Genomic DNA, 25,656 nt, shown 5'->3' with positions numbered 1-25,656 from the left:
TCTACTTGTATATTTATAATAAATTAATTCCTTTTTATTCTTATATAAATATTCCGGAAGTTTTAAAATATCCTATAACAGCCTTCTGGATTCCAGGCCCGAAGGCAGTCGCGTACTTTGTTCCTGACGTATGAATTAGGTGTAATATTGTACAGACTCAGGACGATCTTACCTGAGACGTGCGGTTAATTGAAATCTTTCTACCAAAGAACACCGGTATCCACGATCTAAATTCATATAAAGGCAATTAATTTAATCAGGATTCGACCCGAGAACTCTTGACTTCGAAATCAGCTGATTTACGATGACTGAGTTTTATTACTAAGACCAACCCGGCGAGTATTCCTTTTTATTGAAGGAAAAAAATAATAAACAAAATTATGAAATCTTTTTCCACATTTTTTGTAAAAATATTATTTATAATTTTATGATAAATATTCAAATTAATAAACAGGAAAAACTGATTATTTCTATATTTCTGGAACATTTAATGAAAGTTTAACGAAAGGAGTATTGTTTTGTGTTCCTCTTCTTTTTCAAACATTTTGTCGGCCTATGTGGCGCGAGCGGTAGTGTCTCGGCCTTTTATCCGGAGGTCCTGGGTTCGAATCCCGGTCAGACATGGAATTTTCACACACGCTACAAATCATTCATCTCATTCTCTGAAGCAATACCTAACGGTGGTCTCGTAGGTTAAACAAATAAAAAAAAATTTACGATAACTAACAGTAAAGCAGATAAATATTTTTAGATATTTATTATTTTATATATTTTTATATTATTATATATATTGTTAGATATATCATTTTATAGATATTTTTACTTTCCCGTCTAGATAGCGCTATAGCAGAGCTATTACTCTAAAAGGGAAAGTAATGTAATCGATCCAATTTGGGCAAACGCGGTTCTCACCGGATTTTGACGTTTTGACAATTAACGAACTCGGAAAACCGTTTGGAAATTTTCCTGATGTTCGTATGTACATGTGTGTGTTCGGTATTGGCCTCTAAATAATTTTATATTTCCAGAACTACAGGACTTATTTTAACAAAACTTGGTCAGATTACTTCTATATACGGGGCATTTATGCTATTAAATTTTCAACTTAAAAGGTCAAGAGACTGAGGATGTGGAGCAAAGCCACTCTCAGTATCTTGAGATTTTGACTAATAAGGTCATATGTTTTTAGGCAAATTTTTTAATTAAAAAATAACAATATTTGCAAAAAAAAGATTTTTTTCAAAATCGAACTCCCACCCCAAAAACTCCTGTTGTAGTCAAATATTATGTTGTGACGTCACAAGTGAACGGTAGAAATAAATAATATATTTAAAGTGTAAAAAAGTAACTCGATCTGGCTGGGTCTGAAACTCGATCGTCCGGTTAATTCGGTACCTAGTGCGTTAAGCCACGCGGCTAGGCACCAATCCGATCGTACAAGCGAAATTTATTTTATGTAAGTTGTGAAATTACATTAGTTTATTTAGTACTGATCTTCACCATAAGTACCGCCACACCCGCGTGAATTAAATACGGTATACGCGTGCGGTTTAGTTATAATCATTGAATTAAATAAAAACATATTATATTTAAATAAAAAGATAAATATTTTTAATTATATTTGTGTATGTGTGTGTGAGCCTTGCATCAGAAATAATTCACAGTTATAGGAATTTACCGGAACGTGGTTGTAACCGCGTGACGGGAAAGTCCTACGTGTTGACAGTTTTTTCAGTTTTACATTTTTGATTTGTATGAAGGGGTGAAAATTTTTAGCTAATTATTTTTTTTTAAAGAAGTACTAAAGAGTTAAGGGCTTTCAAAAAAGTAGATATTTACATTTTAAATGCAATGGGTAACTTTCGATATAGATTCAAATTTAATATGAATTAAAAAAATATTTTTTGTTTACAAATACCATTGGAGTGGGATGGTTGAAAAAATGTACAATATTTTAAAGGCCTATTGGTGTAGAAAATATAGATTCAAAAACTCTCTTTTTTTCTCAGAAGCATGATATAATTAGTTCAAAAAATAAAAATATATAAATTCCTTTTTTTGAGAGGGGTAAAAATATTTTATATAATTTTGATAATTTGTGATCTTGATAAAAAAAATTTTGTAAGGAAAAAGTTTTTTAAAAATATGCTCCTTACTAAAGATTAGAAATTTTATTTCGGATGAAATACCGTTCTCCTTTTTCCAATCTTTTTGTAAAAATTTAATACATTATTTCGACCCGCCCCCTCTCACGAAGAACTATCTATCAAGTTTTAAGAAAATCGGTCAACGGATTCCAAAGTTGTAATACCGAATACAGGCCAACATACATACGTACAAACTTCTATCTGACAAATACAGATTTTTTGGACTTGGTAACCCTGGAATAAAACCATTTTTCTCGAATTATTTACTATTTATTTAAATATATTTTTTTAAATATTTCCTTAAGGCACAAGACTTTAAAAAATACAAATTTTTAAGATTCTTTTTTTGACCGATAACCTTTCCGGTTATTGATATAACAACATATATGCTTCATGAAAGTAAAAATATTATTATGTTATAATTGATATTCCAGCATTGTAACTTTTAAAAATAATTTAAACCAAAAAAATAAATGAAATAACTACGTTATAGAAATCTATACAAAGAGTACTGTACAGCTCCCATTTCAGTATGGGAAAATATTATTTGTTAGTATGATTTTCCGTTGCTTGTTTTTCTGAACTGAATTTACTTTTGCCCGTTAAGTTAAGACCATTGAAATGTATTAAATTTTCAACTTTATAAGACAGATATTATCAAGAGTAGTTATCAAGAGCTTAAAAACACAATATAGTACAACGGTGCTTTATTTAAATTGCTATGTACACAGAAACAAATACATAATTAGTTTCTACTAGTTACCTTCTCTTTCGCCCTTCCAGCGTATTTTTGGACAGATTTGGCAATGAAAGAAACCTTGCTTTTCGCCATCTTCTGATCACTACTGAAAAAATAATTAAACTAAACTTTCATATTCTTTTCACCGACTAAACTAGAAAAGGGAACGAACAAGGAACGTTCCGTACACACGCGGAGTAAAAAAAAAACTATCTTCCAACATCACACGAGGGTCGGCACTGCGGAAGCTACAGTGCTCTCTCTCCCTCGCGTGAAACTTCCTGTTGAGCATGCGCACAACAGCCAAACACCACGCCGCTAGAACTGTGAAGCGCACAGTTCCATACAAAGATTTCTTTATATTTTTATAAACCGGGGGATGGCTACTGACATTAAACTTAAGGATTATATATTGTACAAGTATAAATAAAGATTAAAAGAAAACAGGACTCGTATTAAATTTTATCGATAATATCAAGTGGAAATAGGGGTTGCTGCAGTTCCACAGTGCCTATACGCGAGCCGCCAACTGCTTCCACTAAAACGTATTTTAAAATAATATTAATTTTGTTATTATTATAATTATTATTATTATTATGATAAAACGTCATTATAATTTCAGGTATGGTTTAGTAACAGACGAGCGAAATGGAGACGAGAAGAAAAATTGAGAAATCAAAGAAGAGGTAGTAGCGGTGGAGGTGCTGCAAGTGGTGCAGGTGATAGTGGCACACACGGATCAGCCGCATCAAGTCCTCCTTCGGGACCACCTAGATTACCGACAAATACTACATTCAATTCAATGTATTCTATACCACAACCGATGCCGACAATAGCTGATACATACAAGTAAGTAGAAATTTTAATCTAATTCTTACATTATCGTTAAATATAAAATAGAAACAAATAATTTTTCTGTTTTGGCTTGTTGATAAATTTACGTATGAATGAATGATTAGGGGGGTTAGAATTACCCATTAAGCACCAGACTAATTAATTAAGCTTATTATGTCACCCATCTCGATTATCAAATAGTTCCTAGATCATTCCAAAAGGTGAATTCATAATCCAGGATAAAAAAAGGAGTAGTTAGCGATAAACAATGATCTGACCACAGAGAAATCGTTGTATAAGCAAAAATTACCGCCTAAAAATATTTATTTCTCTTAATAGTCATTTAAGATAATGGATGTCTATTCATCTCAAATTTATCGATATGGAAAATTGGGGTGTTTAGAAACCAAAAAAGAAATATTGTATTACTAGAAACAAAAATATTATTGTTAGTTTTTTAAAAATCACCTAATAAATTCGGTAAGTTAAAATTTTTTCTCAAAAAAAAAAACCATGAGAACAAATCACGTTTCCCCGAGGCACACCCTTATCAATCCGACATAAAATATAATTAAAATTCAAAATTATCAGATAAATTTTCGTTTGAGGAGGGTATATTTACGTATATACCGAGTTAACTAGATTTTCTTCTTTATATTTAGAAAATCTTTGACAATAGTTATTTCTGATGTACTGCTTAGACACACAAGTTAAATTAAAATATTTATCATTTTATTGAAATATAGTATTTTTCGTTTATTTAATTCAACGATTCTAATAAAGCGCGCGCACATACCGTATTTAATTCGCGCCGGTGTGGCGGTACTAGCGGCGACGGTCGGCACTAAGTAAACTAATGTAATTTCACAACTTGTATAAAACAAACTTCGCTTGTACGGTCGGAAGACTGATGTAGCCCTGAGGCTTAACGCACCAGATACCGATTCAACCGGGCGATCGTGTTTGAGACCCAGCCAGACCGAGTTAAGTTTTTACACTTTAAATATTATTCACTTATTTAATTCTACCGTGGCCCTGTGACGTCACAACATAGACGACTACAACAACATTTTTTGTGGTGGATGAGCGATTCTGAAATTTTTTTTGTAAATTATGTTATTTTTTAATCGTCAACAAATGTGCCTAAGAAAAATATGAATTTAATCAGGCAAAATCTCGAGATAGCTGAGGATGGCCTTGCCTTACAGCCTCACCCTCTTGACCTTTTAGGTTGAAAATTTAATAGTATCAATGCTCTATATATAAAAGTAATCTGACCCAGTTTGGTAAAAATCGTTGCAGTAGTTGTGGAGATATAAAGTAATTTAGAGACCAACACCAAAAACACGTATATACGAACATTAATATCCGGAAAATTTCCATTCGGTTTTTCGGGTTACTTAGATGTCAAAACGTCAAGATCCGGTTAAAAACCGCATGTGCCCTAGCGTATCTAGATGGGAAAGTAAAATTTTTATATGAAAAATGACCATTCTACCTAAAAGAGACTTGTCTTATCCTGTTCCTTACGGTTATTTTTTTGGTTAAACCTAGTGATTTAACGAACTTTTTAAGATAAAAAAATTCAATTACTATACCTTAACAACTTTCATAAATTAATTCAACATCTCTTGGAAACCTTTTCTTTTCCTGTTTAGCCTTCGGAACTACCGTACAGTATTACTTCAGAGGATGAATGAAGATAATATGTATGAGTGTAAATGTACGCCTGTACAATTTCAGTTTTACCATTCCTGAGACGTGTAGTTAATTCAAACCCAAACACCAAAGAGAAAGGACGAGAATTAAAAAAATTCCGGAAGCCGGGTCGAAGCGCAGAACCGCTTCTATGACCAGGGAAGCAGCCTTTTTTGTTGAGGGCGTCTGAGCTCGGTCACACGCAAGAGTGGCTGGGTCTGAGCGTTCCGATGACGCAAAAAGGAACCTTGAGGTATGAGGGGAAGGAGCGTTGGGGGCGGGATGCGTGGGGTGTATACCCGGACCACAGATAGGTTAGGAATGGGAAGGGTAGCCCTCCTGTAGAGGGGTATCTCGGCCGTCCGGAAGAGGAGATTGGGATACTCTAATGATTCAGGGGGGACTCCGATGGAGGTCCAGATGGGACTGGATAGTCTACGCCGCGACACACGGGTACGATCGAGGCAACGCCTTTTATGCGGTTACCGGTCGCCCCTTGTTGTGTTTAAAAAATGGGCCGATAAAAACACCAAAGAATACTGTTATTCACAGACTACTATTCAAATCCGTATAGAAGTAACTGGCTTTACTAGGATTTGAACTTTAGAACTTTGTTGGAAACCTAACTGAGTTTAAATATCAATTTTTCATTCAAAATTATTTCCAGATACTTTTGTTGTTGAACATATTGTGCGTTTTTTATTTACTTGTACGAAGTAAACGACGTATTGGGATCGCGAATAATTTCGCTTTTAAGATTTCAACGGAAATATCCATTTTGACCATCCTTGAATCCATTTTGACTAGTTTGGCGTGACGTCTGTACGTACGTATGTATCTCGCATAACTCAAAAACGATTAGCCGTAGAACGGTGAAATTTTGGATTTAGGACTATTGTAACATCTAGTTGTGTACCTTTCCTTTTGATTGCAATCGACTGGACCAAAAAGTCCAAAGTTCAAAAAGATGTGTTCCAAAAATTTACTTTTTCTTAATTGCAATAATAAGCCCTCATTAAGAGCTTTTCAACGATATATCATAAGTGGTGCTTATTTTCATTGATTCAAGAGTTGTAGCCAAATAAAATTTTAATTAATTAAATATTTGGATCTTACAAGGAGAAGGCACATCGGTTCGAATGCGACTTCATTTCCTTATTTTTTACTTTTTTTTTTATTTTAAATATATTGATTTATAAATAATTATTAACCTCTGATTGTAAAGAAAGTTTTACGATAAAAAAAAAATTCAATAATAAGAATAAAAAAAATATCAGAAGTTATAAATGAAATAAAATTTTATATACTTTTCATTTTAAAAAATATATATGTAATTTAATAGCCGTACAAGGAAGTTATGTGGTGTACACATCAGATTTTTTAATAATATAATTTAACTGACAGATAACTTGAATGAACGAAAATATCCTATTAGCTTAAAAAACTAAAAATTGATATTAATATCAACTTTGGTAAAATTATACGATACTGTTATTAACATTATTTTTAGGAGAAAATTATGTTTAATTCATAAAAATTAAAAATCTAGTTGAATGTATTACTAATATACAAAGAAAGCTACTGTTTACGTTGTATCACGCAGTAGTAAAAAGGGAGAGAGAAAAAGAGGATAATATAAATGGTTACGGGGGTTGGATAGACGATGACTAAAAGAGGCGTGGAGGGGGTTGGTAAAACCGGTAAACGATAATAATCCAGGGCCATTATTTTAATGCTGGTGTAGTACAGAGTATGGCCAGGGAATGTTTCCGGGATTAGTTGTTCAGTCTGCCGCGAGATGTCGCATCCTATTCTGTAAGTCGACATTGTTACATTCTAATACTGTACAGGCAGCAGCACCCAACAGTTTTAACTGTTTATATATATATATATTCCTGTACGTAAAAATTTTTATATAAATCTAAATTTCACTAAATAATCAAGTAAAAACTGTTTCTCCTCTATTACCTTAATAATTAGCAGTAAAATTATTTCGCCCGTAAAATATAAAACCGGATGTACTTTAAGTATGAAAAGATAAGATTTTTATTAAAAAATAAAACTAATGTAAAAAAGAATGATTTTTATCTCAAAAAATACATTAAAAAGTATCTTTAATGTATTTCATCAATTAATTTTAAATTTATAATTACCTATTCGTGTTATCAAAATATTATTTTTTTATGTTTTAACATTTCATTAAAAATTGTATTTTAGTGAATTTTATTTTTAAAGCGGCAGTTAGAAAAATTGATTTCACCAATTCTGCTTAAAAAAAAAAACAAAAACAACAAAAATTAATCTATTAAAACAAACCAAATTTAATAAAAAAGGAATACATACATCCGAACAAACATGTAACACCACAAAAAAATTATACTTGAAAAGATTTTACGTAAAATTTTAAGACTTGCTTAAAAAACTAATTTATAAACAATATAGAATGTTTTTTTTTTATGACTTCAGTCATTCGACTGGTTTGATGCAGCTCTCCAAGATTCCCTATCTAGTGCTAGTCGTTTCATTTCAGTATACCCTCTACATCCTACATCCCTAACAATTTGTTTTACATATTCCAAACGTGGCCTGCCTACACAATTTTTTCCTTCTACCTGTCCTTCCAATATTAAAGCGACTATTCCAGGATGCCGTAGTATGTGGCCTATAAGTCTGTCTCTTCTTTTAACTATATTTTTCCAAATGCTTCTTTCTTCATCTATTTGCCGCAATACCTCTTCATTTGTCACTTTATACACCCGTCTGATTTTTAACATTCTCCTATAGCACCGCATTTCAAAAGCTTCTAATCTTTTCTTCTCAGATACTCCCATCGTCCAAGTTTCACTTCCATATAAAGCGACACTCCAAACATACACTTTCAAAAATCTTTTCCTGACATTTAAATGAATTTTTGATGTAAACAAATTATATTTCTTCGGCATTTTATATCGCTCCTGCTTCGTCCATCTTTAGTAATTCTACTTCCCAAATAACAAAATTCTTCTACCTCCATAATCTTTTCTCCTCCTATTTTCACATTTAGTGGTCCATCTTTGTTATTTCTACTACATTTCATTACTTTTGTTTTGTTCTTGTTTATTTTCACGCGATAGTTCTTGCGTAGGACTTCATCTATGCCGTTCATTGTTTCTTCTAAATCCTTTTTACTCTCGGCTAGAATTACTATATCATCAGCAAATTGTAGCATCTTTATCTTTTCACCTTGTACTGTTACTCCGAATCTAAATTGTTCTTTAACATCATTAACTGCTAGTTCCATGTAAAGATTAAAAAGTAACGGAGATAGGGAACATCCTTGTCGGATTCCCTTTCTTATTACGGCTTCTTTCTTATGTTCTTCAATTTTTACTGCTGCTGTTTGGTTCCTGTACATGTTAGCAATTGTTCTTCTATCTCTGTATTTGAACCGTAATTTTTTTTAAAATGCTGAACATTTTATTCCAGTCTACGTTATCGAATGCCTTTTCTAGATCTATAAACGCCAAGTATGTTGGTTTGTTTTTCTTTAATTTTTTTTAATTTTTAAAGTTAGTAAAATTAATGATAAGTGAGGTAAATAATTGTAATAATAACACATCAATGTTCCTGAGGATGGATTAATAATCCGAAAGCGCTCGAACGTACGATTAAAAATTGTTGGTAATTGGAAACTATTATATAAATAAATTATATATCAATACCAACGGGCCACGATTAATAAAACTATTTTTACTTTCTCGACTATACAAAGTGATTCGTGTAGTACTAACGGCGCTTTCTGAGCTCATTCTGCCAGAAAAAATAATTAAAATGATTCATATAAATATGGGTCCGGAAACGTTCCGTTAGCGAGTTACGGTTAGCGAAAGATTTCACCCTGATTCCTGTGCAAAGAGGGACTAAAATTTAGATTTCGGACTATTTTTTAATAGAACTGCAGTAATAAGCCCTCATTGAGAGCTATTCAACGATATAACATAAGTGGTACTTATTTTCATTGATTCCAGAGTTATAGCGAAATAAAATTTTAATTAATGAAATATTTGGATCTTAGAAGGGGAAGGCACATCGGTTCGAATCCGGCTTCATCTCCTTAATTTTTTTTTTTTTTTTTAATTTAAATATATTGATTCATTTAATAATTAATTATTTATTAACCTCCGATTGTAAAAAAAAATTACAAAAAATATTAATTCTACAATAACAATAAAAAATACAGATATGAAAAAATATAAGAAGTTATAATGAAAATTTTATGTACTATTCATTATAAAAAATAATGGTTGTTTATGTAATTTAATAGGCGTACAAGAAAGTCATGTGGTGTCCACATCAGATTTTTTACGTTAAAAATACTCATTGTAAACTTATTTTAAAATATTTTTAAGTAATAAATCAATGGTGTGTGTGTGTGTGTGTGTGTGTATATATATATATATTGACACATCCTTTAAATATTAAAATATAATCTTTCTATATACCGATAAAAACAAGTTGAATCTAGCTGTTCATATATATTTCAATCTGTAATTGCTGCATCCCATAAAAACATTTGCATTTTTAAATTAAAAATTAATTTAGTTCTCCAATTTTATCGGATTCATTAATATTACTAATTTATTGCGTTATAATTTTACAATTTTCATTTTCGTCATTTTATTAAATCATTGTAATCTAGACGTAAGGTTAAATTAATTATTAACGATTTCAGTAATGAAAAATAAATAATTTTATCATTCCCTAAAGACATTTAACAATTCTATAATCAATTTAACTACGTTTTATTATTATTATTTTTTTAATATTCATTTACAAATTAGTTTATTCATAAAATCTGATTAACAAATTAATAGGTTTTTATTGAAGTCATTCGTAAATTTGATTTATTTCTTTTATTAAATCTTCCATACAACTAAGAATTTAAATTAATGATTAATTAAAAAAAAATAAATTTTTGTACGCAACACTAAGAGAAAACGTATTCCCTCTCCAAAGAAAGAAGCTTTGAAGAAAAATTAACTCGATGAAATTGAATTCTTATTAAAAATTTATTTTTAATAAAACTTTATACTTTTAAAAGATGTTTCGAATAAAAAATAATGTTTTTTTTTAAATTTACAATGAGTAAAAAATAAAAAATAAAACTATTGCATTCTAAATTAAAAAAAAATCCCTTTTAGCTCACCGGAAGGCGAAGGTAGATTTCATCGGTGCTAAGTAGGGAATAAAAATGATTTCCACCTTTAATTTTAAGAAAAACTTTAAATTTACTCAATAAGACAATGGTTGCATGTGAAAAATGTTTCACATATTCAGCATACGACAACCCCCAACTTCTTACGATTCTAGCAACATTTTGGTCGTCCCTTGCCGTAAGCGTTGATAATATCAAAAATTGTTTCAGACAAAGGTTTTTTAATAATGTTTAAAGGACTAACAACCATTTTAAACCGATTCGATACTGTGCCTATTAAGGGAGGTATGATATTTTTGTCTTCGAAACCCCATTTTTTCCACCTCCTGGGCCAATGGTTGGTAATATAAAAAACCTTTCCTTAAATAAGTTTTATGCCCTTATCAAAAAAATAGTAGTAACTTAAGACGAATTCGATATTTTACTTAATATAAAAGTTATAGTGATATTTTGTTTTTCGAAAAAGCTCCCCCCCCCCTCATGGTCCGATTTTGCCCATTAACAAACTCGAGCGAGATTATGAGTCGTTATATTTTATGTATAAATTTGAAAGTGATTGACGGAAAATTACAGCAGTTATCGTGTTATAAATGTATATATAAACCTTTGAACTGAGTGGTTTTGGGGTTTGGGGGGTGTGAAACGCGAAGAAATTTGGGTGTCGAAATTTTCCGGAAGTTGAATCATAGTACCCATTAAAATACGTATCTTTCTTATGAAATTTACTTAATAATAAAAAAATTCAAGCCTGCATTTCTTTAAAAAAAATAAAAATAAAAATAAAAAATAACAAAATGATTCGTACTAAATAGTAAAAAAATAATCTTATTTAAAAAAGTTACTTTTAAAAAAAATTGATGTGGAGACCATATGACTTCCTTGTACGCCTATTAAATTACATATACAAGTTCTTTTTAAATGAAATTACATAACATTTTATTTCATTAATAACTTCTGATATTTTTCCATATTTTTTTGTTATTGTTAGTATTGAATTATTATTTTTTTTTACAATTAGAGGTTAATAATTATCAATAAATCAATATATTTAAATTAAAAGAAAAAAAAAGATGAAGTCTGATTCCCCTTATAAGATCCATATATTTCATTAATTAATTAATTAAAATTTCATTTCGCTATAATTCTGGAACCAATGAAACTAAGAACCATTTATGATCATCGTTCAAAAGCTCTCAATGAGGGTTTATACTGCTGTTAAAAAAAAGTTACAAATCAAACTTTTTGGCGATTTTGAGCTTTTTTGAACCCTTTTGATTCAGTCGATTGTAATCAAAAGGAGATATGCACAACTAGATATTACAACAGTCCTAAATCCAAAATTTCAACATCCTACGGCTAATCGTTTTTGAATTATGCGAGATACATACGTACATCACATACAGACATACATACGTACATACAGACATCACACCGAAACTAGTCAAAATGGATTCAGGGATGGTCAAAAACGATATTTCCGTTGAAATCTGAAAACCGAAATTTTTCGCGATCATAATAACGCCTTTACTTCATACAAGGAAGTAAAAAACGGTTGGGTGCGCTCTAATTATAAAGACGTTGTACATGCCCCACGCTTTTACTTTTAGTCATGCATAAACAGAAAATTTTTATAAAAGTTATATTAAAATCCGCTTCAACAGCCACTTTTTTTTTTTTAAACCTCCGGGTCCGCAGTTAAGAATTTTTTTCGCAGAGGATGAGATGAATATTTTGTAGTGTGTGTGTGTGTGTGTGTGTGTGAAAAATGCAATTCCTGACTGGGATTCGAACCCAGGACCTCCGGGTGAAAGGCCGAGACGCTACCACTCGCGCCACGAAGGCCGGCTAAACAGCCACTTGACCTTTATTTTCCGTTTAGTCTCCAGTACCACAATATTAGTTCAGAGCATGAATGAGGATGATATGTATAAATGTAAAAGAAATGTAGTCTCGTAGAATCTCAAGTTGACCATACCTGAGATGTGTGGTTAATTGAAACCCAACCACCAAAGAACACCGGTATCTACGATCTAGTATTCAAATCCATACAAAAGTAACTGCCTTTACTAGGATTTGAACCCTAGAACTCTCTACTTCGAAATCAGCTGATACGCGATGACGAGTTCACCGCTTGACCAACTCGGTGGGTTAAACCCACTTGACCTTGTCATACTTAATTGACAGTCAAAATCAATCGGATCGATAGCTACATTTTATCAATTCAGCTCCCTTCCTCAAAATATTCCTCTTATATTATTATATATTTGCTTTTAATTTATATAACACCAGGTTACTGAGTAACAGCAAAGTGAGATGATGTCAACAGTATTTTGCAGAGAAGGCAAGGCATCTGTTCGCAGTCTGGCGCGTAAGTATATTTGTACCGGTAAAATGTGTAAAGGACTCGGAAAAATTCAGGCCGACCACTCCTGAGACGTGTAGCTAGTTGAAACCCAACCACCAAAGAACACCGGTATCCACAGTCTAGCATTCAAATCCACATAAAAGCAACCGTCTTTACAAGGAATCGAACCTTACAACTCGTACTTTTTTTTGGCTTGATGACTGAAGTTTGTGTGTGGGATATGAAAATGAAGATTTGTAGCGTATGAAAATTGCCATGCCTGACGGAGATTTGAATTCTGGACCTCGGAATGAAAAGCCGAGACGCTACTATTCAGCTACGGAGATCGGCCTCAGAGATACATATATATAAATACCGGATGATACAAAAAGGATTTCACAATTTTAAAAGCGTAGAAAAATTTATTGAGATAACTTACAGATTCGGTTGGGGTCTCGTTTCATAAAAAACCACATCAAGTTTATCACGCAACATTCACTTTCGTTCGATACGACTTCCATTTGTAATGTGATATACATCCCACTTGAATTCGAGTTCATTCCAGACTGTAGCCAGAAAGTCGGGTGTTACTTCTACAGCTGCGGCATTAATTCGAAATCTTAGCTCAACAAGATCAACAGGTAAAGGTGGAACATAAATCCTTATCTTTAATGAAATCCCACAAGGAAAAATATAGCGGTGTCAAATCTGAGGAGCGAGGTGGCCATGATCGGCCATGGGATTGGACTTTCACTACGAATCCACCTACCTGGAAATCGACTATCAAGAAAATTTCGGACTTTTAGGCGGTAGTGTAGTGGTGCCCCGTCTTGCTAATAGTGGCGTCCATCTTGGTCCTCATCGTCTGAGGAATTATAAAAAATTTCGAAGTATATCCAGATAAACGATACCATTTACAGTTGCCTCCTCGAAGAAGAACGGGCCGTACAATCTTTGTTTGTTTAGGTTAAAAAAAAACATTGCTATTAGGGCTATCACGAAAGTTTCATGAGGGTTTTCGCTACTCCCATCTTTGGCAGTTATGGGTGTTTACCTTGCCATTGACGTGAAACATTGACTAATCACTAAAATTATATTGTCTGCAGTTCTATCCGTCTGTTCACACAAAACTGCAGCCGAGCAACTTTGCCGCATCTGTAATTGTTGAACCGTGATATCATAGTTATGGCTTCAATTGCAATCGTTTACGTGGTGCGCACGAAACAGTCGTTTGTGGAATGATAGTCTGATGTGACGCAAGTCGGACTACGTGCAAAGCTTTCTCTGAGTTGTTCCACAGCAGCAACAGGAACGCGAGGGCATCCTTGTGATTTTATGTTTAACAAAACAACCAGCCTCAACGAAGGTTCAATGCCAAGAGCAAATTGTACGCCTACTAGGAGGCTCCCTACCGTACTCTACGAAAATTACGTTGAACTGCAGTTGCTGTCTGCAAATCGTGAAACCAAAACGCGAGCACGTTCCGCACCAGTAAAACGCTATGTATCCATATTTAACAACACTGGTGGCCAAATTCGGTACTAATGAATTACGTGAGTCAAACTTGATGTGATTTGGACTGAAACGAGACTTCAACCAAATCTGTAAGTTATCTAAATAAATTTTTATATGCTTTTAAAATTGTGAAGTCCTTTTTGAATCGCTAGGTATTGTTAAAAATGTTATTCAAGGCAGAAAATAATTTTTTCAATACTTTTTCCCGATTACCACTTTGGTAGAGAGGATGGGAAAATTTTAAAAGGATCTACAATAATATTTTATAAATCACACGTTTTTTTAAATATATGATCGCAATTTTATCATTGTTATACCTTTTAATCAAGTATCTAATATAAATTTACGCATTTTATATTATGTAACTTTTTATATTTTACAGTTCGATGTCCAGCAGCCTGTCGAGTATGTCAAGTAGTTGTCTACAACAAAGCAGAGATCATCACAGCGGTTACCCTTACATGTTCCACGATCCACTGCATACACTCGGATCGTCGTATAACACTAGGTGCGCCCCACATGCGCACACTTCACACCCTGCTGCAGCGGCTGCGGCCGCCGCTTATACAACCTCAACCGCTTCATCGACCGCACCTGGCACTGGCACTGGTAATAACACAACACCCGCCAAATCTAACCTTCCCCCTTATCCATCCATTATCAACCCCCCTCTCGTTTTATCTCTTACTCCCTTTCTAAAACAGACACCTACTACCACCTCCAACCCACCCCCTATAATCACGCTATCTCTAACTCAACATTCTTCCTTTGTTATTATTTTCAAAATGAAAATTTTACATCCTCACTTCCCTTTGAACACCTTAATTTTTCCTTACGTAAAAATTTAATCGATCGATTCGGGTCTTTATTTTCATTAGAAAATAAAGACCCGAATCGATCGTATTTATTAATTAATTAATTATTTAAATTTATATCTATATTATCTCTTTGGAGAAAATAACATACGGATATTGCATAAACGCAAATTAAAATTTGTATATTTAAAGTCAAAAAACGTTTCTGCCAATTGTTTTTTTAATTTGTATTTTTTTTATTTATACAAATTGCAAATTTATTAAAAAAATAAATAATTTATGCATAACTCATTCAAAAAAAAAAAAGAAGTGTACCATCATAAATTACCGTATTTTCTCAAATATAAGCCGACCACCTCCCATTTTTGAATTTAACTTTCAGAAAAATTAGTCGGTAGAAATTTTTTTCTAACAAATTCTATTTATTTATTTTTTATTGATGAAATTGCACAAAAGCTTTGAAGCTTGTACGTAAAATATTGTAATGGAATTTTGTAGCGTGTAAAAAATGCCATGCCTGACCGAGATTCGAACCCGGTACCTCCGGATGAAAGGCCGAGACGCTACCACTCCGCCTCGGAGATAAAGTTTTATTAAGTTTAAGTAGTTTAAGTCGATAAGAAATTAATTTCGAAATTTATTACACTAATTACACAATACTATACATTATATTTTATTGCACTATTATATTAGTATTTTATTATACTATTTTATAATAATAGTTGATGTAATTATTTGTCTGTTTTCATGTCCTCCACTTTACGTTCAATTCGATGAAATATTAATTTTTTTTATAAAATGTTAATTCTAGTATTGTCAATTATTATCAAATTAAGTAATAATTTTCTCACAATAATAAACTTAAAAATTATGACACAAAATTATAATATGAATTTTCTGCCATAACTCGACTATTTGTTAACCGATTTAAGACAATAAAATGTCATTTTGTTCAAAATAAAAGGCTTAATATTTTAGCAAAGATAAAACTAATACGGAAATATAACTGATTGAAAAATAAACGTGGGCGCCGTTTTGTAATTTGCGAAGGTATTTAAGTCCTGATTTCTTGGTAATTTTTAAACCTTATTACCAAGACGCTTACCAAATATTAATGCGATTTATCTATTCGAACTTCAGATATTAATTTCTATATAAAAATAACAAAATGGCGGACGGGGGAGAACGAAACAGAAATTGTAATTTTTCTTAAGGATATTTTTTGTTTAGTTTTACAGGCGGAATCCGTAAAAAGTACAGCCAGCCCACCATTTTAGAAACATTCTGTATATTACAATATTAACATTAAAAATATTAATTACTAAAAAGAAAAATAGTTAGTACGGAGATCAAATTTACATAAATTAATATTTAATACTCAGTTTTACAATTTTATATAACAAGAAAATAGTCTATATATAAATGATTGTTTGTTTGTCTCGTATGCGTTTCTGTATACCATTCATCCGGTTGCGATGAAAATTTAGTGAGTTGTGCGCGTGCCCGCGAAGTTTTCTGAATTAATTTGGACCCGCTAGGTGGCGCTGGGGTCGAGATATCTCGAAAAATTGTATTTATGGCCCGATTTGGTTCATATTCAGAATATGTGTTACTTACATAGAAAGAAATACCTCTGCAAAAAATGAATCCCCGCTAGATGGTGCTAGGGTTCAGATCAGATATTTGGAAAAATTACATTTATGGACCGATTTGGCTCCAATTCAGAATATATAAAAGTGAATATATAAAAGTTAAGTGAAAAAAAATTTACAAAAACTATACCCGTTAGGTGGCGCCAGTGTCGACATATTTACCAAAAAAATATACAAACAAACTATATAGAATATTACCGTGCGGACAAGATACATATTACAAAATTTTACATTTTTAAAATGGAAGATCTCGCAAGCAAAAAAGTACCTAAGCAAAAAAAAAAAAACCTAAAGATCTCGCAAGCATAATTATCTAACCTTCAGATACTTTTCTTAAGAGGTCAGACAAAGGACTGTGAAAAAGTGCATTAGTAAATAAAGTGTAAAAAATAAAATTAAATAAAAAGTGCTTAACAAACTTGCATACGGTTGCATATTTAAGATAAAATGTTATTAAAAGTTTATTAAATTTCTTATTTTTTTGAAATTCAGAATTTAAAAGTTAAAGTTAATTTTTGAATTTTTTTTGAAACCCGACTATTTTTTTTAATTTCTCGGTAAAAAATGAAGATATCAACTTAATTTTTCGTGTATGTAATTTTTATGTTAATATCTAAAAACCGATTTCTAAATTTCTTGAAATTCGACTCTGAAAGGGAGATAAAAAAAGGTAAAAAAAAATCTTGAATAATGATTGCAAATTTTCCCCGTTTCCGACTACACTAATGAGATATTCAGCAGATCTAGGCTTGTAAATACTCTTCAGATAAATATCTAAAAATAATTTTCGGGTTTTTTAAATTTAGATTTTTTGGGGGGTGCGACGGTGTTTAGCGAGCGCGGCTCAACCAACGCAGCCATTTCCACTGTTACTATCTATGCGACGTAACTTCCTGCACCTGCCACCTGTTATTTGATTAAAAAACATAAAATGAAAAAACTGGAAACCCAAGTAACCATATAAAGCGGTCGAAGCCGCGACGGGGATGCTACTAAACGATAAACTATTCTTCTAAAATTTAAATAGAATATTAATTTAAAAGTATCTCAATTTGATATCCTATTAAATAAGTTACAATTTTAGAATTTTTCGACTTATTATCATACAGCTGATATAACTTATGCAATACAATTAATCATTTGAAATCTGTTTTATGAAAATCAATGCAGTTACAGTGGTATAAATAAACTAACGTATTGCCCTCCTCCTGTACTACTCGGATAAAATTAATTATAATAAACGTGATATATTCAGAGGAATCAATATCACTTCCGGTATTTAATCTTAAAAATAAATTTACATTTTATAATTTAAATTTATTCAGATTGTCAAAGTTTTGGTTATACTGATTTCATTTGTGGTAAAAAATACTACTCGAATTTATCTTGTAATAGACTGAATTAAAACTATCTCTTTGATAATTATTGTATATTACTGCGCGAAAAATGAGCTTTTAACGGGGGGAAGAGTATTTTCCTACCTTAAATTCCGTTAAAAAATTATGAATACTTCTGTAGGATACGTTACAATATTTTTTAGCATAATTTTAACAATAAATAAAATATGTATATATATTAATTTATTTTTTGTTTGTTTTATTTCAGGTGTAATATCAGCAGGTGTATCTGTACCAGTACAGATACCAAGCCAAGCTACCGACCCTCATAGTTATTGGCCAAGAATACAGTGATCCCAGCTGTTTGGGTTCCCGGCTACAAGATTACTTCTTGAGGAACCCCCCCAGAGTCAACTCTAAAAATTAACGAATCAAATAACAACCAAACGAATAAAAGGAAAGTGTAATTAAAATAAATAAATAAACGTATCATAAAGGACATTATTTTAACGATCCAGAAACTATATCAATATCTATCCGTAAATGAAACAACTTCATCTAGGACAGTTTGGTAATTAATCGAATAGAATTTACAAGACATTAAAGTAGATGTAAACAAAGCTGCTGAGCACAATGACTTTATTTTTGCTGTACCTTAGGTCCACTGAATTTCATTCAATATTTAGCTACACCATATTTCATACCGTTTAATTTTGTTTTTTTTTATAAAAGAACGGACGTCAACAGCTATGGTAATTAAGCCCGGTGAAAATTGGTAGCGTACGAAAGGATGACATACCTGACCGCGATTCGAATACGGAATCTCCGCATTAAATGCCGAGACGCTACCTACTCAGCCACAGAGTCGGTTTTTCTTTTATTAAAATTATGATTTTGTCATCAAGGAACTTATACAATATTTAACTGAATTTCTTACTTCTTAAATCCTAGTCGTGTTAAAAAGTTTGTGTTTTCAATATTTTATTTTTATCAGGTAAACTATATATATCAAATGATAAAAGGCAGAGAAAATACAAAAAAAAAGGTGTTAAACTGTAAAAATAAGTAATGGATAATTTTTCGTTTAATTTTAATTATAAAAAATTCATTGTAACTATAACCCCGACTACTACAGTGTTGATATATGTCTACAGTGCTGCCGTAAAGAAAAAAATTACAATGAAATAACTGTTAACGAACAGAAAGTATATCTTCAGTATAATTTTTCATACAGTTACAAATGTTTAGTGGTAAAAATAATAATTTTTCACGATTTTTATTATATTTCATTTAAATTACTCTTAATCTTTTTATTTTTTTAAGAAAGAAGTTCGAAATCAAGAATAACATCGCATGTTTTTAGTAACAGAGTTTACGTAATCTTAACAAAAATAGTGGTAATCAGTTCAAATTAATTTCATTAAGTAGCTGATTGTTACTTATCATCGTTGTTTTAAACACGTTTAGTGTTATGTTTTATCAAACAATAATAAATATAAACACACTTTTACCTAATCTACAGCGCTTTTCATTTGTTTACTTCTACTATAAAATATACAACAGGTTCTAGCATAATTACATTAAAAATATAACTGATTATAGCAATTACAATAATAGACTATAGTATATACGATACTGATTTAAGCTTGACTCGTGAAATAATCATGGAGAATTATCATGGAGACATCCATCACAACTAAAAACAATTTGGTAGCCGTGATTATAATTTCAAGGTCAAGCTTCATGTAATGTTAAACATAGATTACACTGTTTATGATTACACAAATGTTATAATATTAGAATTATTACATTAATTTATATTGATCTATAATTAATAACAAGATTTTTATTTAATATTTAATTATTTTATAAATATGTTTTATTTTAATTATACGATCAAACTTTCTGATGCGTTTTGGAAATTCTTTCTCTATATCTGAAATTACGTAAATAAATTTTTATTCTATTATTTTTTGATGATAGTATCTAAATTTTTAATATTACGTGAAATAAATATTTGAATATAAAAGAATGCTAGATCTCGATGGCAATTGCACCTGAAACCTTTGATTTAATAAATAAATAAAATATCAATTAATCCACCAATAGAAAAAAGTCGCCGCGAAAATATTACATAGTTTATGTTTCATTACACATTATTTTGTTAAATTTTTTTGCTAATTGTAACTAAATAACGTTCATGAATTTAGCGTACTAGCAACAAAAATTTTTACAACAAAATATTGATAACAGGGAGTTGGGTTTGGGGATGCCGACTTCTTTGTTTAGTCTTGCAAGTGTTCGTATGAGGTTGTGTTAGTTGCCAGTCCAGCTTCTATTGGCGCAGAGCGGACCACGTGTGCGCCGTCTGCGTGCAACCGACTCTATCCCGCTCCCTGTACTTTCTTAGACTTTCTTTCCCACAGTCCGTTGTGACGTACTTCTAAATAATTTGCTAAATAAAGAATTCTCTTTTTTTACTGCTAAATAATTAATTAATAAGTTTGAATAATAGTTGTATAAATAATTAATTTAAATATTAACAAGAATTGTTAATCTTCGATTTAAATTTAATAATAGAATATAAATAAATAATTATCTAATAAATTCTAATTCTAAAGTATAAATAAAATTAATAAATAAAAATAAAAAACAAAATACAAACAAAAATAATCAACGCTAAGAAATTAAATTGAATAATCTCAGCCGGATCACTCTGCGCCAATAGCAGCTAAAATAAAAATGTGAGCCACACAACAAACTAACTCACCATCCTTTTTTATTGAAGAGAAATAAATATTAATTAATCCACGAAGGTGGTCAATCTATTTTTAACAAAAATTAAAAAAATATATATAAAATAATTTGTCAAAAAATAATGTTTTATAAAATTTCCCATTTAGACTTTCAAACTCATTTTTTGGACTAGTGTTTTTTTAAAAAAAAAACTAATTTTCTAATATTCTTATACTTATATATAACATTAATCTTCTAATCATTTTGAAATCAGAGTAACTTAGATATTTATCCATTTAAAAATGAATAAAACATAGATATTATTATAAAATAAATAAAAAAAGTTTTATCAATTTTTTAGTGTTTTTCTTACGAAAAATTGATAAAAGCAAACTTACCTAATATTCTAACTGGTGTAATTTTCAATCTCATCTTGTCTTTGATGTAATTAATCGTCTCGACTTTAAACATGTTAAAAATTTAAGTTTTGAATGCTTCCGTCCGCTACCATACTGTAAAACAATGTAATCGGTTATGAAAAAAATTCTGTAAATTTTATTTAAAGAAAAAATTATATCAACAATATTATTAAATCTTCAAGATTCTCTTTATTGCAAAAACGTTTTATTTTAAAAAAAAAAAACTTTATAAAAGCCATCCAATAGCAAATTTTATTTTAAAATTAAAACTGGAAGATACGTCACGAAAATTAAAATCAAAATAAAAGCAGTGGTCTATAATGTTTAATACCAGAAGAAATACTGTGCGAATTTAAAAAAAAAACATATAAATATTAAAAGTCTCTTTCTGTTTTTATTTTTCTAAAATAGAAAATAAACGTAGTTTTTAATCCGACGAAAGAAAGCATCATTTTTATAAAAAAATTTCATAAAATTTTACTTGGATAGCTGAACGAAAAATTATAGAATATCTAGTCAAAAATAAAAGTTTTTTGTTGTCCTTTTTTACGTGTTTAGGTTTTTGAAATGATCTATCACGGCGCGCCAGAATAATATTTGCTAGTTATATGAATGTACTGCGGGCTAAAAAACTTTTGTTATAATTCCAGTTCGTTCGTTCCACTCAAGTAACAGATTATTTTTGATGCCGTACCAACATTGCAAGTTGTGATTCCTGTAGCCCCGTTACAGAAAGAAAACTCCCTTTATATATGTATTTATATTTTTTTTTTTCTTTCTAATAGATTCGTCATTTTTATTTGAATGTATATTGTATTTTCTTACTTAATGTCATTATTCAGAATTGTTGTAGTGCGTATAATACAAGAAGATGGCTGAGTTTGCCTTTTTATTTTCCAGTAATAGATCCTACAATAAATGATGTTATACCATTAAATGTATTAATATGTTTTTTTGTTTTTTTTTAATGTAAAACATAAAACACATAATTTTAAAAACAGTTTTTTTTAAAATAAAGTTTAAAAACTATTAATAAACAGCCGACTTAAAAACTTTTAATACGATGATATTTTAATACCATAAAATTTATTTAATTTTTAAAAAATTACAAAAAATAATTAATATATAATTTTTTATACAAATACAGTAGCTTTATGATGAAATAATAATTATTTGGTTCTAACGATTTCTATATAAAATTTAAAATAAAAAATTCGTTTCTTAAAAATAATTTAAAAAATTGACTTCATAATTTATTTTTAACAATACAGTGTCCTTTAAAGGCCAGGCAAAACTCTAGGAAGTGATTCTACTTAACATACTGAAGAAAAAATGTCCAGCGAATACTGGACATTTTATTCCGCTGGAATGCAGTGGAATAAAAGTCCAGTGCATATTTTTCTCTCTGTCCGCCATTTTGTGATTTTAAGAAAAAAAATATTTTTCAAGAACAGTTGGAGATGAGCAATAAAATTTTGTCCTTTATTTTAAAGTAACATTTTTTAATAATAAATTGGCCTAAACCGATCTGGCGGCCATCTTGTTTTTTTATTATCGTGGTTTGTGATTAAAATTGATAATTTTAGCAATTTTGATTAAAGAATTTTATTTAGTTATCAAGTGAGTCACGATAATAAAAAAAAAAACAATACCGCTGCCATGTCGGTTTAGGCCTACGTTTTGCAATAACTCTGTAGCTTGCCGTCGGATTTTTACGATTAACGTGTTTTTTTTTTCACAAAAAAATGCTTTATATTTTTTATAATGCAACAAAATTTGATAAATCTAATAATTCCTACGATATCTAAGATTGAAATGACCGCCATTTTGAAATTTGTTAACGAAGAGTATCTTTTTTTTTTCTTATTATAAAATATTACTTTAGAATAAAGTAAAAATTTTATTGCATTATCTCCAACAGTTCTTGAAAAATAGTTTTTTCTTGAAATAACACAATATGGCGGACAGAAATAAAAATATGCGTTTTCGGACCTATGTTCACTGGAAATTTTTTCTTAATGTTAAGTAGAATCACTTTTTAGAGTTTGGCCTCACCTTTAAAAGACACCTGGATTACTATATTTTTGTACGATTTTTTTTTACATATAGTAGTAATAAATAAGTCAAGCCCAATAGTATAGTTAAAATGTTCACACTATATTCATCTGATATTCCGATTACCGTTCGTTAATATTTATCGTTTTAAAAATACATAATTTAAACTATATTTTTTCAGAAATCTTTGAGATTGTATCTATTTATTACAGTTTGTAAACTCAATTATAATTGATCTATCTTGTTAAGTCTTTGATGTTCATTTCTGAAACTTGGCCGTAAATTAAACATTAAATCCATTTAATATTACCTTTCTTGTTATATTTATTTGTTATACAAATAATTATCTTTAATTTTGTAAGAATTACGACGGAAAAACTGTTTATTGTAAAAAATGTTAACAATTAAAATTATCTTCCATACATAGCCTACAATACCCTGCAATATTTAACAACCTGTTAGTAAGTATTGAAAAACGACAATCTATTTTCTTTAATATTTAAATGGATTATTTAAATATAAAAAAAGAAAACGTTTTAAAAATAAAATCGTAAAATAATTTTAATTTTATATATATATATATATATATATATATATATATTATCAAATGCTTTATTTTTTAAACATTTTCCTTTTAATTTCTTTATTGTTTTATAATATATTTTGTCATTGGAAAAAAATTATAGATCAATATTATAAATAATAAAAATGTAATAAATCATAACTTATTTCAAATAAAGAAATAAAAATAATAAAATAAAATTCATTTAATATACACAACATATACATATATGTATAACAATTTAATAAAAAAAAAACAAGCAATAATTAATGTTTCCACTAAAATAAAAGTAAAAATAAAATAATAAAAAAAAAAATACAAAAAACAATTTTATTTTTTCAAATAAAAATATATATAATATGGATATATTTATGTTTTTAAACGTTTTTATTAATTTTTTAATCGTAGAATTAATTAATTGTTTTGTATTAATTAAAATTAAAAATATATATAGATGATAATAATAATAATAGTAATTTTAAAATATTTAAGATAAATGTTAAAAAAATATAGTATTTAAGATATTTCAAGATGCTTGACCTTGAAGATTGTAGTAACTATGATAAAAAAGTATTTTAGTTTATTTAAAAAAAACAAATGTGTTATTTTTTTTTTTTTTCTATTTTAATAAAGCATCTTTTAATATCTTATTAACATTAAAATGAATAACAATAGTATAATAATTTACACGGTCGTTTTGTGTTTGTAAAATTTATTTAAAATTATAAACGCAAATATCCAGTATATTATAAAATTAATTATTGATTTGAATTAATTAATTAATTTTTACAATGGCCTACTTCGGAAATTATTAAAATTATTATTTTCAAAATTATATGTAATAAATTTATTAATGTAATTATGTTTTGTTATTATATTAATGAATAATAATTATATATTATTATTATTATTACAACTCAAATGTAATTAATTATAATATTTTGATATGTTTATAATAATAAATTAATAATATTCGGTCACAGGGTATGGTAATTATAAATAATAAGTAGGATTTTTTTATGAACTTATATTATTAATAATACGAGAACTAAATTAAAAGTAAATATAGTATAATTGTACTATTGATTCGAAATAATCTGACTAATTTTGAGAAACTATTGTTTTAATTAGATATAAAAAAGAAATTTTTTTTTAAGTACGTATTACATTTTTTCTTTTCGTTCGTGTTCAATTTTTTTTATTATTAAATTATCCAATTTCATTAAAACATTTTTTTTTACCATTTTTTCCTTTTTGTTTCGCTTTATAGATTATGAATACAGTTATAATCAAAAGGACCATCTTTATCCTATAAGAATTATATTTACAGTTTTCAACTTTAGTCCAGTTAATTGTAAAGGAAATAATCCCCATACCATTTTTACCAAATCATACAAATATAAAGAACGATGTACAGATGTATCAGAAGGAATGACCCTATTTCAAATAGATATATTTCATAATAAAAATGTGTTTTAAGATAAACTAGGTAAGGGATCGCTTCGCTCGCCCGACCATCTAGCCAGGGGCATCGTCCCCTGATCCTCGACGCGTTCGCATCCATATATTTTAAATATTTGTTACAAATATAGATAATTGATATTAAATA

At 29.7% G+C, this 25,656-nt stretch overlaps 2 protein-coding genes across 2 annotated transcripts in view; one reads left to right on the top strand and one right to left on the bottom strand.

The window, feature by feature from the left end:
- The window catches only part of toy (paired box 6 protein twin of eyeless), a 146,652-nt gene extending 128,023 nt beyond the window's left edge, over positions 1–18,629 (top strand). The window contains exons 6-8 of the mRNA XM_075378567.1: positions 3,509–3,735; positions 14,869–15,080; positions 18,544–18,629. Coding sequence (XP_075234682.1) covers positions 3,509–3,735; positions 14,869–15,080; positions 18,544–18,629 — 525 coding nt within the window. The remainder of the gene's footprint in view (positions 1–3,508; positions 3,736–14,868; positions 15,081–18,543) is intronic.
- Positions 18,630–21,409: 2,780 nt separating this feature from the next.
- LOC142331991 (transmembrane 7 superfamily member 3-like) overlaps positions 21,410–25,656 on the bottom strand; it is a 60,290-nt gene continuing 56,043 nt past the window's right edge. Inside the window, exon 9 of the mRNA XM_075378044.1 lies at positions 21,410–21,523. The gene's annotated coding sequence lies outside the window, so the exon portion shown is untranslated. The remainder of the gene's footprint in view (positions 21,524–25,656) is intronic.

Source organism: Lycorma delicatula, chromosome 11 (assembly GCF_047948215.1).
Source record: "Lycorma delicatula isolate Av1 chromosome 11, ASM4794821v1, whole genome shotgun sequence".
Taxonomy (NCBI): domain Eukaryota; kingdom Metazoa; phylum Arthropoda; class Insecta; order Hemiptera; family Fulgoridae; genus Lycorma; species Lycorma delicatula.
This window is presented reverse-complemented; position numbering and strand designations above follow the sequence as displayed.